Source organism: Schistocerca cancellata, chromosome 2, assembly GCF_023864275.1.
Source record: "Schistocerca cancellata isolate TAMUIC-IGC-003103 chromosome 2, iqSchCanc2.1, whole genome shotgun sequence".
In the NCBI taxonomy this organism is placed as follows: domain Eukaryota; kingdom Metazoa; phylum Arthropoda; class Insecta; order Orthoptera; family Acrididae; genus Schistocerca; species Schistocerca cancellata.
Genome location: NC_064627.1, coordinates 341,531,665 through 341,547,739, shown reverse-complemented (window position 1 = coordinate 341,547,739; position 16,075 = coordinate 341,531,665). Strand labels below are relative to the sequence as shown.

General features: G+C 42.4%; 1 protein-coding gene across 1 annotated transcript in view; it reads left to right on the top strand.

Annotated features, from left to right (window-relative positions):
* The window catches only part of LOC126161731 (transmembrane protein KIAA1109), a 493,460-nt gene that overhangs the window by 346,836 nt on the left and 130,549 nt on the right, over positions 1–16,075 (top strand). Inside the window, exons 55-59 of the mRNA XM_049917765.1 lie at positions 2,560–2,760; positions 4,328–4,474; positions 4,559–4,667; positions 11,742–11,863; positions 15,929–16,057. Of these exons, the coding sequence (XP_049773722.1) occupies positions 2,560–2,760; positions 4,328–4,474; positions 4,559–4,667; positions 11,742–11,863; positions 15,929–16,057 (708 nt within the window). The remainder of the gene's footprint in view (positions 1–2,559; positions 2,761–4,327; positions 4,475–4,558; positions 4,668–11,741; positions 11,864–15,928; positions 16,058–16,075) is intronic.

The window sequence follows — 16,075 nt, the reverse complement described above, 5'->3', positions numbered from 1 at the left end:
ACAGTAACTTCAAAGGCCTTTTCTCAGTACATGAGATCTCCTTTACTTATGATGTCATTTTATACATATGTAACATACCAGGGTTACCCTGTACCCTAAAGTAAATGCTATTTACATCTACCTGTAAACGCTACCAATCACAGGGTTACGCGTAATGAAAGTATGTAATATGCCATGATGCTAAAGTAAATGCTATTTACATCTGCCTGAGTTGTTGTTGTTGTCGTTGTCGTTGTTGTTGTTGTTGTCATCGTCGTCTTCAATCCAGAGACTGATTTGATGTGGCACAAATTTCTCTTCTCCCCAATTCTATCCAGTACCACCTCATTAGTTATGTGATCTACCCATCTAATCTTCAGCATTCTTCTGTAGCACCACATTTCAAAAGCTTCTATTCCTATCTACCGATACACACTACCAATCACAGGGAGACATGTGATGAAAGTATGTAATATGCTATGATCATTTTCTTCCCAGTCCTATTCCTTTTGATAATAGCTAATGATTGTGAGACTCCAGATTCTCTAATTTTACCACTTTGACCATGACACAGGATAGGTTTACAAACAATTAATGGTTTTTTAGTCATATAGCAACATGAGCTCTGAGAATTTTCAGTGTAAAGCTGTGCTATGCATAACCACGTCCAGATGTCATTGGGTTGGGAGGCCACCCCTCATTACAGATGTTGGGCGTTTTAGGCTGGGCAGACTGGTAAAGCAGGACAGGCGGCGACTGTGACAGAACTAACATCAGACTGTAATGCTGGGCAGAGTACAAATGTGTCTGAAGGGCAGAGTACAAGTGTGTCTGAAAACACTGTGCACCAAACACTCCTAACAGTAGGCCTCTGCAGCCTATGACCCACGCATGTGCCAATGTTAATGCCATGACATTGACAACTATGACTGAAATGGGAATGTTGACGCAGTGGCTTAGCATGCCAAGGCCTGAGGAATCCCTATATCTTCTTCATCATGCCAGTGGGAGGGCACGAATCCATCATCTTCCAGGGGACCAGCACCTTGACATTGTACTGTGGTGTGGAGACAAGCTGCTGGCAGCTCAGTTATGTTCTGGGGAACATTCATGTGGGCATCCATGGGTCAAGTGGAGTTCTTGCAAGGCACAATGATGACCAAGGAATATCGTACACTGGTTATAGACCAGATACACCCCATCATGAAGACCATGTTTCCCAATGGCAGTGGCATTTTTCAACAAGATGCTGTGTCACATAACGAGACGAGGAGTGTGATGGAGTGGTTTGAAGAACACAGTAGCGAGTTCCAATTGATATTCTGCCCCCCCCCCCCCCCAGGTTTCCAGATCTGAATCGGATTGAACACATCTGAGATGTGATTGAACATGGCGACGAGCTCATCTCCCCTCCCCCTCCCCTTCCCAGTCCCCCTGCCCCCGAGGATTAGGTGACTTGTGTGTGCAAATGTGGCCATCTCCCTCCAGCAACTTACCAAGGTGTCATTGCTTCCATGCCACGACGTGTAGCCACTGTTGTTTATACCAAAGGTGGACATACCAGGTATTAGGTAGATGGCCGTAGTGTTCTGGCTGCTGAGTGTATACATATGCATACTTTGCCCCGAGGTTATTAAAAATTTAGAAATATTAAAACACGGAAAATATTATGGGGGAATCACTGGATACAACATTTTCTTTTCTCTGTCTGCTAGCCCTTCTCTATGTTTTCCTCCCTCCCCCCCTCCTCCCTCCCCCCTCACTCCCCCCCTCTCTCTCCCTCCCCCCCTCTCTCCCTCTCCCCCACTCCCTCTCTCTCTGTCTGTCTCTCTCTCTCTCTCTCTCTCTCTCTCTCTCTCTCTCTCTCTCTTTCCCACCCCCATATGCAAGCACCCCCATCGACACACACACACACACACACACACACACACACACACACACACACACAAAACTACTACTACTACTACTATTACTACTACTACGTTTACTCTTCCCCTACTTATGTTTTCATGTTATCACACTGCGGATTGCTGGTATGCAGCAATCCATACTTGACAAACCTGTGTATGTACATATAAAACAAGCAACACAGCGAGCAAACGTGATCTGAGAGAAATCTGCAATTGGCTGTCATCTGGCCCCTACCACTCGACTTGCTGAAAGTCAATCATAAAGTTGTTTTGATTGAAATATTATCTTCCTTTGTCTTTTTAGCTAATTTTTAGTTTTTATATTTCTCTCTTTCTTGCTTCACTTTACATGTTAATATTTTTGTGTTTGTTAACTGTTTGTGCTATGTAAAGTATCATATTTGTCTCTTTTGATTCGCATACATGTGTGAACACTCTCCCCTTTCCATCTTAACTGATTTTCCATGCTTACTCCGAACCATTTGTTGTAGTGTGCATGTTGCTCTTATCTATTTTAGCATAGTCTGTACTTATCATTTTTCATGCACTTCATGTGATACCTGTAGAGTATTTGTTAAATTGCATTAACCATCATTTTCAGTGTTGTTAAGTAGTTACATATGTGATAATAGGCATCGTTTTATATGAATTTTCTCTTATAACCTTACAGGAGTTGCGTGTGACAAGAACTTCTAGTCGTATAAGCCGGGGAACAGCAGGAGTGGATGAACCTGACTGCACAAACCAGCATTCCCCACGGCACATGCACACCACATGGCAGGCTACGGCTCAGCAGCCACCCTCATATAAGAGCCAGACAGAGTCCAGTTTGTTGCAGCCTCTTGTGATGCAATTTTCTATTGTGCTACAGGTGATTGTACAGCATATTCATATCTCGTGACAAGATTTTCATACAGAGCTGCTACTTACCTTGTAGCAGCAGTGGTTGACATAAGTGCACATAGATGGTGACATAGATGCTATCTTCTGAAAGCAGCGTTTTGTTCACCTGGCAGAAGAAACATTTGTTTCAAGGCACTTTTCACATACCTACATCTTCTGCCAACTAGAAAATATAAACTTTTCCCTGTCTTCCTTTATTGTAGTTACATTTACCTTGTAGCAGCAGTGGTTGACATAAGTGCACATAGATGGTGACATAGATGCTATCTTTTGAAAGCAGCGTTTTGTTCACCAGGCAGAAGAAACATTTGTTTCAAGTCACTTTTAACATACCTACATCTTCTGCCAACTAGAAAATATAAGCTTTTCCCTGTCTTCCTTTATTGTAGTTACATTTTGGAGATCCTGTTACTCCTTAACTAAAAGACCAAGTCAATATTGCTTCTTGCCCCTTTCCGCCTCAATTCAAATCCAATTAAAATCCTAGGTGTCAGTGTTGCTAAAAACTTAATTTTGTGGGGTGTTAATTCAGAACAGATGCTTTACTAATTATTAAAAAATTATTATTTTGTATATAATATTTAATAGCTTTTATAATGGTGCACAATAGAAATCTTTACTATTCATTGCCCCATCAGAAACTTGCTGATTCTGTTTCATTGGTCTTGCTATCCATTATTGATTCCTCCAACAACACACTGCTTATGCCAGCCATTTTGCTGGGTTTCTACTGTATTCTGTGATAAGTATGATAAGTAAAGACAATGTAGGACAGCAGCTGTGAAAATGATAGCCACCATTCCTCTTAATGTTGAAGTTATATAGAATTTTTAAATTTTATATAGAATTTTTAAATTTACGTTTCTTTCAGTATTTAGAAAATGAAGAAGCATCTGTGCTTATTATGACACAGCAGTTATGGAGGTAGAAAATAACGAATATTATGCAGCTTGGTAAGGAGGGTATAAGATAGTAAGTTCTAGATGGAAAGCCGGCCGCGGTGGTCTAGCGGTTCTGGCGCTGCAGTCCGGAACCACGGGACTGCTACGGTCGCAGGTTCGAATCCTACCTCGGGCATGGGTGTGTGTGATGTCCTTAGGTTAGTTAGAGTTCTAAGTTCTAGGGGACTTATGACCTAAGATGTTGAGTCCCATAGTGCTCAGAGCCATTTGAACCATTTTTTTCTAGATGAAAACAGAAAAAAGTTAGTCTCACTTGATAGCAAACCCCGTTTTTCCTATTCCCAATTTGTTATTACATTTTATAAATGAAACTGTATAATCTTCTTCAGAATAATCACATGGAAATGTACCTTTCCAGACTCTTTTTCAATGTATGACACACAATATGCAATATTTATGTGGTATAAGGTACATATTTGTGTCTTACACCAAATTTACTGTGGAGTAAACAGTTATACAGAAATTGCAATAACTGACCCTTACATCTACAAATGCTATATTTGTCAGATTGTTTATTAATATGTGTCATATTTACTTGTGTGTTATGTAATATGTGTCTGTGTTTTGTTTTAGAGTTTGAGTATCACTGCCGCCTTGTTGCCATCACTGCAAGCCCAGTATAAGATGGATCGAGTTAACAGCACAGGTATTACAGGAAGCAAAGCAAAATTCACTGTAGATCTTCCACATCACACCTTAAGTTTCACTACCAAACTCCAGGTTGGTTTTACATTTTGAGAGATTATTTCATTGTGTTTATTTTTTGTTACATAGCCCAGTATTTGTGTTCCATTCATCTTTCAGGTAACAGAGGCTAATCTGCCATCAGAAGCAAGTATTGAACTGCCAAAGGTTCATGTTTCAGCCGAATATGTGCAAGATGGTAACAATGCTGGTGAGGCACAGTTTGCAGGTAATTTTCCTTGCCACGTTCTAACAGTACTGTCAATTTCACTAACACATTACATATCTCTTACAGTTTTCCAGTTAACTACACACATTGCCGGAAAAAAATGCAACACCTTCAAGGACCAAGTTATTTTATTGACAAGAGAGGTGACAGGTATTTTATCATTGCAGGAGTATATGATAACAAATTCAGACCAAATGAAACACACGTGTCACAGTAAAGGGTGCCCAAACAGTTACATCAATACAGAGTGTACCCCCCACTGGCAGCAACATTAGATGTGTATTCTTGCATACAAACAATCATAAAGTTGCCAAATGGCTTTATACTGTAGATTGTCCCAAGCATCTTGCACTGTTTGTTGCAATTTGGCATTGATTCTTGCTTCATCGTGTCCCATACATGTTCAGTTGGTGAGAGAGTTGGTAACCGTATTGGCTAGGGCACTAATTCTATGCCATGAAGAGCATGACACATTGCAGTGGCCATATGTGGATATGCTTTGTCCAGCTGAAAAGGCACATCACCTTCCTGTCAAAGAAATGGCTGATGCTTCTCCCCTCTCCCCATACTCTGACAAACCATGAATCCTGGAATAGGGCCTGTGTATCATGGGTGAATGTACTTTGAAATAGGCTGTTCGCCAGGTCTATGCTGTACATGTGTGTATCCAACTCTCGCATACAGACAAGACCTGTTCTCATCACCGAAGACAATGAGGCACTATTGCATTATCCAGTCAACTCTTTCACAACACCAGAGTAACCATGTTTGGCAGTGTCCAGATCTCAGTAGTTGTGTGGCCAGAGGCACACAGGATTTTGATCCTGCTGCAAGCAGATGGTGCCCAATGGTCCCTGATTGCCCAGCAGGTGCAACACATGCCTAGATTTCTTCCCTGGATGATAACTGGTGTGCCGCCACTGCTCATACAATGCACTGATCTTGACGGACATCCAGAACAGTTCAGAGAATGTTTCGCAGACCATTGTTGAAAGCAGCGTCATACCATCAATACATTGTGTCCAACAGATGCAGCAATCTGTAGATACATCCATCCAGTTTCTCGAAGGACCACAATGTCTCCCTGTTCAGATGGCTGAAGTTGTTCAACAGGATTATGTATTTGTCAATAGGATGCAGTTGTGCCCTAGAATGAATGTTGAACGTACTGTTCATCTCGAAACTCAGCACAGTTACTTCCTGTAGAGTCCAAACAGAGGGCACACTGACAGGTCTCCTGAGCACCATCTGGTCACAGATGACTGTGACAAATGAATCACTATCACTACAGCCCCTCAGTATACACATATTACACTCTGGTTGCCACTGACCACAGTCCTTGAGGGTTCTGTATTTTTTTCTGACAGTGTATCAGTGATGTATCCTGATATTATTTTCATCTGTCACTGATATTTGGCCAGAAAACTGTACAGCCATCTTCTCAATGAGTTGGAGGTTCTCATTATTCCACTTGTTTCTTGCTTTTATCTTCTGATAGCAAAATTTAATGTGTGTGACAAAGTACTATTATGCATGAGAATATTTGCCACCAATGGTATGAAAAAAGCAGTATCGTAGAAATCAAACAATGGAAAATCCAGGATGGAATGTAACAATAGCAGGAAGGAAAGTTGCTACTCACCATATAGCAAAGATGCTGAGTCGTGATAGGCACAACAAAAAGATTCACACTATTAAAGCTTTCGGCCATTAAGGCCTTTGTAGGCAGTAGACACACACACACACACACACACACACACACACACACACACACACACAACGTAAACGCAACTTGCACACACATCTGCAGTCTCAGAGAGCTGAAACCACACAGCACCAGTGCATGATGGGAATGGCGACTGGGTGGGGATAAGGAGGAGGCTGTGGCGGGGAGGGAGAGGGATAGTGTGTTGGGAGTGGCGGACAGTGAAGTGTTGCAATTTAGGCAGAGGGCAGGAGAGAAGGTGTGGAGGGGGGAGGGGGTAAGTAGCGGAAAGGAGAGAAATAAAAGGAATTAAAAGACTGGGTGTGGCAGTGAAATAATGGCTGTGTAGTACTGGAATGGGAACAGGGAGGAGGCTGGATGGGTGAGGACAGTGACTAACCAAGGTTGAGGCCAGTAGGGCTATGGGAACGTTGGATGTATTGCAAGGAAAATTCCCTCCTGCGCAATTCAGAAAAGCTGGTGTTGGTGGGAAGGATCCATATGGCACAGACTGTGAAGCAGTCATTGAGATGAGGGATATCATGTTTGGCAGCGTGTTCAGCAACGGGGTGGTCCACTTGTTTTTTGGCCACAGTTTGTCGGTAGCCATTCAGGTGGACAGACAGCTTGTTGGTTGTCATGCCTACACAGAATGCAGCACAGAGGTTGCAGCTTAGCTTGTAAATGACATGACTGGTTTCACAGGTAGCCCTGCCTTTGATGGGATAGGTGATGTTAGTGACCGGACTGGAGTAGGTGGTGGTAGGAGGATGTATGGGACAGGTCTTGAATCTAGGTCTATTGCGGGGGTATGAGCTGTGAGGTAAGGGATTGGGAGCGGGGGTTGTGTAAGGATGGACAAGTATATTGTGTAGGTTTGGTGGACGGCAGAATACCATGGTAGGAGGGGTGGGAAGGATAGTGGGCAGAACATTTCTCATTTCAGGGCATGACGAGAGGTAATCGAAACCCTGGCAGAGAATGTAATTCAGTTGCTCCAGTCCTGGATGGTACTGAGTTACGAGAGGAATGCTCCGATGTGGCCGGACTGTGGGACTTTGGGAGGTGGTGAGAGACTGGAAAGATAAGGCACGGAAGATTTGTTTTTGTACAAGGATGGGAGGATAATTACAGTCAGTGAAGGCTTCAGTGAGACCCTCGGTATATTTTGAGAGGGACTGCACGTCACTGCAAGATGCGACAACCACGGGTGGCTAGGGTGTATGGAAGAGGCTTCTTGGTATGGAGTTGGTGGCAGCTCTCGAAGTGGAGGTATTGCTGGTGGTTAGTAGGTTTGATATGGACGGAGGTACTGATGTAGCCATCTCTGAGCTGAAGGTCAACGTCTAGGAAGGTGGCTTGTTGGGTTGAGTAGGACCAGGTGAAGCAAATGGGGGAGAAGTTGTTGAGGTTCTGGAGGAATGTGAAAAAGGTGTCCTTGCCTTCTATCCAGATAGCAAAGATGTCATCAATGAGTCTGAACCAGGTGAGGGGTTTTGGATTCTGGGTTTTTAGGAAGGATTCCTCTAGATGACCCATGATTAGGTTAGCATAGGTTTGTACAGAAACCAGATGGCAGTTATAAGAGTCGAGGGACTTCAAAGGGAAGCAGTGGTTGGGAAGAGAGTGAGACAGGGTTGTAGCCTGTCCCCGATGTTATTCAATCTCTATATTGAGCAAGCAGTGAAGGAAACAAAAGAAAAATTCGGAGTAGGTATTAAAATCCATGGAGAAGAGTTAAAAACCTTGAGGTTTGCCGATGACATTGTAATTCTGTCAGAGACAACAAAGGACTTGGAAGAGCAGTTGAACAGAATGGATAGTGTCTTGAAAGGAGGATATAAGATGAACATCAACAAAAGCAAAACGAGGATAATGGAATGTAGTCGAATTAAGTCGGGTGATGCTGAGGGTAGTACATTAGGAAATGAGACACTTAAAGTAGTCAAGGAGTTTTGCTATTTGGGGAGCAAAATAACTGATGATGGTCGAAGTAGAGAGGATATAAAATGTAGACTGGCAATGGGGAGGAAAGCATTTCTGAAGAAGAGAAATTTGTTAACATCGAGTATAGATTTAAGTGTCAGGAAGTCGTTTCTGAAAGTATTTGTATGGAGTGTAGCCATGTATGGTTGTGAAACATGGACGATAAATAGTTTGGACAAGAAGAGAATAGAAGCTTTCGAAATTTGGTGCTACAGAAGAATGCTGAAGATTAGATGGGTAGATCACATAACTAATGAGTAGGTGTTGAAGAGGATTGGGGAGAAGAGAAGTTTGTGGCATAACTTGACTAGAGGAAGGGATCAGTTGGTAGGACATGTTCTGAGGCATCAAGGGATCACCAATTTAGTATTGGAGAGCAGCGTGGAGGGTAAAAATCGTAGAGGGAGACCAAGAGATGAATACACCAAGCAGATTCAGAAGGATGTAGGTTGTAGTAGGTACTGGAAGATGAAGAAGCTTGCACAGGATAGAGTAGCATGGAGAGCTGCATCAAACCAGTCTCAGGACAGAAGACCACAACAACAACAACAACGGGATGGCGCCATGCAGGTGCCCATAGCCATTCCATGGATTTGTTTGTAGGTAACGCCTTCAAAGTAGAAGTAATTGTGGATGAGGATATAGTTGGTCATGGAGACTAGGAAGGAGGTTGTTGGTTTGGAATCCATAGAGCGTCTGGAAAGGTAGTGTTCAATAGCAGTAAGGCCATGTACATTAGGAATGTTAGTGTACAGGGAGTTGGCATCAATAGTGATGAGCAGGGCACCATGTGGTAAAGGAACAGGAACTGTGAAGAGTCGGTCGAGGAAATGGTGGGTATCTTTCATGTAGGATAGGTTCCGAGTAATAGGTTGAAGGTGTTGGTCTATGAGAGCAGAGATTCTCTCAGTGGGGGCACAGTAACCGGCCACAATGGGGCGTCCTGGGTGGTTGGGTTTATGGACTTAGGAATCATGTAGAAGGTGGGAGTGTGGGGAGTGGTAGGGGTAAGTAGAGAGATGGACTCTGGGGAGAGGTTCTGGGATAGGTAAGGATTTGAGTAGTGACTGGAAATCCTGCTGAATTACTGGAATGGGATCACTGTAGCATAGTTTGTAGGTGGAAATATCTGACAGCTGACAGAGTCCTTTTGCCACATAATCCTTGTGGTTCAAAACAACGGCGGTGGAGCCTTTGTCAGCAGGTCGGGATCTGTTTTTAGATGGTGGACTGCGGTTCTTTCTGCGGATGTAAGGTTAGTTCGCATGTTGAGGGATTTGGGGAATGATGTTGAGGCAAGGTTCGAGGTTAAGAAATTCTGGAAAGTTAACAGGGGGTGGTTTGGAGGTAGTGAAGGTGTATAAATAAGTGATGCTTATAAAAAAAATTAAGCTGATGTTTTGTATGGGAAAAGGTATTTTACAACCAAGTTGAAAAAGCCACTTGAGAGTTAGAGGAAAGCTATTAATTGGATGTAAACGTAACTTTTTACATCTTTAATGAGGTCAATTCTTGGGTTAGTACATAATAAAAAAAGAGAACAACTCAAATTTAAAAATAATTTTTGAAATAAAGTGTAGTTTATATTAAGTAGCTAGCGTATAGGCAGTATTTTTACTTACTACCAATTCCTGTTCCATGATTCTAAGAATTTCCGATTATCTAGGAATTGCATATGGGCATTGATATTTTGTTATTAAGTCTTTTTTTTCTTTTTTGTTGTTATTGATCTTATTTTATCTACATAAAAGTGCAGTCATACGAAAGTAAATAAGGAAAGGAGCAGAATAGAAAACTGCAGTCTGCCTCAAATGTCACTACATCTGACAGTAAGGCATTTTTTCTTGTTTTTCACTGAACACAGTTTAACATTTAAAAATACAATTATCACCAAGAAACACTTTCCTACTGTTTAATACGTTCAGTAATAGTATTCTTATCAATAATCATTCTTTAATAATATTCAGAGATTTGACACAGATTGTAAAGTGTGTTTTTTTTTTGTACTGGCTTGTCACTACACAGCTGTTCAGCACTTTATGTATGTGTGTGTGTGTGTGTGTGTGTGTGTGTGTGTGTGAGAGAGAGAGAGAGAGAGAGAGAGAGAGAGAGAGAGAGAGAGAGAATATGTTATAAATATAAACAGCAGCATGTGCCCTTCTTTGGCTCGGCAAGTTAAAATGCAAGTTAAACAACATGTTTCTCCCTTCTTTCCTTTTGTTCTTAGTAGTAAAGGCAGTAAAAGATATACATAGCATTAAGCGTAAATATTTACTAACTTTTAGTGCCGGGAGTATTGTCCCATCCCATATTTTAACTTGTGAATTATACAGTCTAGCAGCAAAAGCCTTAAAAATACTTTTTTTATATAAAAATTCTCCAGCTTTTGGCATTTAAAACTGCTTTAGGGAAATTCCCAGGCCAATGCCCATTTATGAATGTCTCGCTCACTGGGTATTTGCCCTGCTCACATCACTAGCTCCAATGAGAACTGCTGAAACAGTGGGTCACTGTTTGTCCAAGAGAAGGTGCAATGCGGTGAACTGTGCTATGTGGAATTTTACATAGTGGTTAGCATCAGTGGTAGAATGCTGGTTTTGACATCTTAAGAAGTCATTATCAGATGATGTGGCAAAAAGGGAGACAGTAAAATACTAGGAAACCAAGTTATAAAATAAAAAATTCATTATATTTCATGCAAATAAATACTTTGTTAGTTTGTTTCGTTGAGTCCGCAGCTCGTGGTCGTGCGGTAGCGTTCTCGCTTCCCACGCCCAGGTTCCCGGGTTCGAGTCCCGGTGGGGTCAGGGATTTTCTCTGCCTCGTGATGACTGGGTGTTGTGTGCTGTCCTTAGGTTAGTTAGGTTTAAGTAGTTCTAAGTTCTAGGGGACTGATGACCATAGATGTTAAGTCCCATAGTGCTCAGAGCCATTTTTTGTTTAGTTGATCTGAGATTTAAATTTTTCTTTACACTGAGCCCAAGACATTATATTCCTTATGCTACCTCTCAAATTTTTCATTCATCAGAACCCACCTGATTACATTCAACATTTAAGATGTTATTTCTTCGTCGTGGCATGCTGTTGATCAAACAAGATATTAGTAACAGAAGATTTCCTGTTAAAATATACATGGACACCATATTTTATATTGATTCTTTGCTGTGGTTATACACACTTCACCTGGGTATTAAAATTCCCTCACTGTTATACAAGTGATATAGTTGGGTGTTGTATGTTAGAAATAAAAGTTTAATCACTGTACACACTTTGTTTAACTTATCTGAATAGGCTATAATTCCATTCAGCATATAAAATATGATAGAAAATACATGCAAAGGTAAAATTATATGAATTAATAGTTTTTTATCTTTCACTTACAGATGGCGTTGTCCTGAGGCAAGGCAGCTATTTAAGTGCTGTTGCAGCAATTGGGGAATTTGAGCATTCACTAACAACAGACTTGTTGAATCATCTTGTTTTTGTGCAGAAAGTTTTTATGAAGGTATTTATATTGGCTGTTTTAGAGTTATGTACATCATTTTGTGCAGCTATATATAAGGAAATGAGGTGAATTTTACAAGGATTGGTGAATTGTGATTATCCTACATCCATGCAAAGAGTCTGTTGAAAAGAGGTAGGTTGAGACTAACGATATGGTTTGCGAAAGATGATAACAGTAGAAATGGCATACTTAGAAAGATGGTGTAGTGGAGGCATGTCCAGCATGACTTCCATCTCAGTGGTTGATGTGCTGCTAATTCTGCCTGTTATGGCTAAGCAGGCCACTCTCAGCACCTTAGCAAGCTCCTTAGCTGCAACCTGCTTTTCTACCTTCTTCCACCACACTACGGCCCCATAGGAAATCATAGGTCCAACCACTGCGGTGTATATCCAGAGCATACCTCTGGGGCTTAGGCCTCAGTTTTTACCACAAGCCCTTCTGGTACTCACTAGAGTACCTTTCACCTTGGAGCAGATGTCCTTAATGGAAGGTTTCCATGTTAGTTTCTCATCTAAGGTTACCCCTAGATATTTCACTGTCCCCCTCACAGGTAGTTTTGTTGAAGAGCTTTAGATTCCAATTTGAGTGCTGGATATGCCTCTTCGTGAATGGCACCACAACAGTCTTCTTGGGATTAACCCTTAGATCCTGTGTAATGCACCAGTCTAGCACAAGTCCAATGCACCTTGTGCCATATTTCTAACTCTGTCAGTAAATTTGCCGAGTATTACTATCACAAGGTCATCTGCGTGTCCTTGGCAAAAGCATTGTATGGAATTTAGTTCTTCAATGAATTCGTTCACTACTAGATTCCACAATAAAGGGGACACAACTACTCCTTGTGGGCAACCTCTAGTGGTGTTAATTACCAACTTTTCGTTCATCATGGTAGACTCTACCTTCCTTCCACTAACATGGCCCTGGACCACATACACATAGTGATCCCTAGGTCAAGCACATCTGCTGCCCTTACAATTGAATTGAAGGTCGTGTTACTGAAGGCCCTCTCAGGAAGATGCAGAGGGCTATTTCTTGGAAGTGAAGTGCTTTCTCCACCCTGCCAATGAGTTGATGGAGAGCTGTCTCATGTTGCCTGGTTGATATGCGTGTTGGTTTGAATGTAGAGGGGTCCTAATTAGCCTCCTCTCTCCAACGTATACATTAACCAGTTTTTCCAGTGTTTTGAGACTGGAGGACAGACTGATTGGTCTCATATTCTTGGCCTTGGTATGATCAATTCTCCCTGGCTTTGGATTGAAGACAACCTTCACTGCCCTCCAAGCACTGGGATTGATTCCTACTGTTAGGCTAACCCCAAATAACCTGCATAGGACTCATGAGATTCTCTCATGCCTGTTGCAAGAGAGCAGGAAAGATTCCATCTGGACCAGGTGACTTGAATGGTTGGAATATACCCACCACTCGTTGGATTTTATTGAAGTCCACACACTCCTCGGCAAATTCCCAGTCCTCTCTTCGAGTGCCTGAGAACCATTGTCTCTCTGGGATCACATTCTGGTCTTTGTTGTCCGGCAGAGCATATTGAGGAAAGTTAGTTTTGAGGAGCAGTTATAATGTCTCATGTGCTGTCTTTGTGTATTCCCCATCCTCCTTCCTCAACATACGTCCTGGATTGGTTGGTACTCTAGTGAGGATTCTGTGAAGTCTGGCTTGAGCAACCATGCTCTCCACTTCCTCAGAGAATGCCTTCCAGTATGCCTCCTTTTCTTGTCTTATTGCAAGGTTGTAGTTGACAAGGGCCTCACAATATTTTGCCCATTGTCTTTTACGTCTCGCAAGATTAAACAGTCTTCGTACATGATTTCTTTGTGTTCCCAAGCTATTATTCCACCAAGGCACACTCCTATTTGTGCACTTCTTGGTGATTGTGCAGTTGTCCTGATATGAGGCCACTATGGCAGAGGTAACAGTCTCTGCTACTTCCTCAAACTCTACTAGATTCCTTATCGAACTTTTAATTTCCAATAAACTTAAGTCAAGGTCCCTCCTATATATCTCCCAGCTTTTTTTTCCCTGAGATTCCAATAGGTCATGGTCTGTCTGATTCCCATTTCAACCTTGAATTTAATGTACATGTGGTCCGATGACGATGACTCTAACGCCACATGCCATTGCCTGACATATCTGCCCATCATCATGGAAACGAAGGTTATGTCAGTTACTTCTTCCCTTCTGCTATTCCTGAATGTAGGTTCAGTGCCCATATTCAAGACCTCCAAGTTGTCAGCTAAGAAAAATTCAAGAAGGAACTCACCTCTGCTGTTGGTGTCCTTGCTGCCCCACACTGGGCTCTGCTACCATCTTGACCAGCAGCTTCGCATCCTCCCACAGGGATATCATGGGCACCTTGTCTTTAAGCCATTCCACTGTGTGCATGCCCTCACAGACAAAAATGAGGGCACCACGATCTAGATAGACCCTCCTGAAGTTGAGTACTGGACCCCCCCCCCTCCCGTCTTTTCAAAGAGGGCCATCTATACAAGTTCCTCCTGCTGTGAGGTGATGGCTACCAGTGGATAGCCTTCCTGGATAACTGCCATCTTAAAAACCAAGACTGCAGTACTACAGGTGTGTTTCCCTATTTCTTGCCTCCGCTTTTTCTGGGCTCGCTTTCCCAGGGAGGAGGGACTCTTAGATTCCTCCCTTATCCTCTTGCTGCCTGTCTTCGATGTTGTGGGGGTCTGTGTATCCCCTTCTACCTGAGACAGTTTTTTCTTGGGGGTCTTAGGCTCGAGCACTTGTAATTCCCTCTACTTGTCTTTGGTAAGCCATTCTTTCCCTTCCTTTTGTCTCTGTTCCCTGAGGAGTTTCCTCCTCTGGGCACCAGACAAGGCTTTAATCTTTATGTGGTCCAACTTCTTGGTTACAGTTCCCACTTCTGGTTCAGGTCTAGATCCTGATTCAGTTGTGGGAATGCCTTCCATCAGTCTTGACTCTGATGTTAGGGGTCTGAGGTCTCAGTTTGCCCCTCAGTTTGTTTTAATTTATTTTCTTTAGTTCTGTCCATCTTCATCTCACGAGATTTGGGGATCTACACGGTCCACACCACGAATACTCTGCGCGGTGTAAGGCTGCTTACTCAGGGAGGTCACCCGGTATCCCTGGTGCTCCGTTTGCGACACATCTTCCCATGTGCCACGCACCCCTTGACACAGATCGCATCACACCTTGGGTTGGGAAAGGGAAGTGGGTAAGGACTAGGAGTGGATAGGGAAGATGGGATGTTGTGGGACACTCTTAGTGTGACACATCAGCTAAGACCTTTCCAGCTGTAGGTCCTTTACCTTCGGCATATACCTAAACTTCGTGCGGATACATAAGCCTCTCCACCTGCACAGACAGTGCTTCGTCAATGTGGTGTCCCCCAGGGAGGAACAGCTAGTATAAAAGTGTCTACTGCAAAAAAAGTTTCTTTTCTGCATTTATGAAACATGCATGCTGAAAAAAATTGCGGAAGATCCCCAACACTAAAATCTGAAATTAGAGATCCCCAACACTAAAATCTGAAATTAGCCACTAGCTGCCTAACAATAACCTAACAACAAGCAGAACTCATTGTGGCACACCCTTCTGCACATGCGCGGATTATTGCTACTTACTGCGCATGCGCGGATTGACGGTAGTTTAGAACTGTTCTCTATTCTGGCGCACAGATCATGTGTCTGCTACACTGCTAAATTTCGTAGTTTCACCTGTTCTACCGCTAGATGGCTGTCGTGCTAGACCAGTACCATTCACGGTGGATCTTTGTGTAAAGCCCGGTTTAGAAATTCTCCTGCCCCCACCCCAAACAACTAATTAGAGGCCTTAGACTTCTCCTTTTGGTAATACTTATATTAATACTGTTGTTTCTTAAGACAGTTTTCCGCATACTTCTGAAGTTTGTGTGTGTTGGTAGTCCCAGATTGTAGAGAATGAACTTTGCCTCTATAATTATAATTTGATTTGGATAGTAGTTATATAATGAGCAAGTATACGTTTGTTGGAATGTGGAAGGTTTTATCTGTTAGCAATTGTCATGTGACTCATTTGTTTTGCTTGCAGGAAGTAAATGAAGTTGTTCAGAAAGTGTATGGTGGGGAGAAACCTGTTCCTCTATGGCTTGAAGGAAGCGAAGAGACAAATTCTTCATCTCTTAAAAGAATACTCTTCTCTTTAGTGATCAGGATAAAAGTAAGAAACAAAATCTGC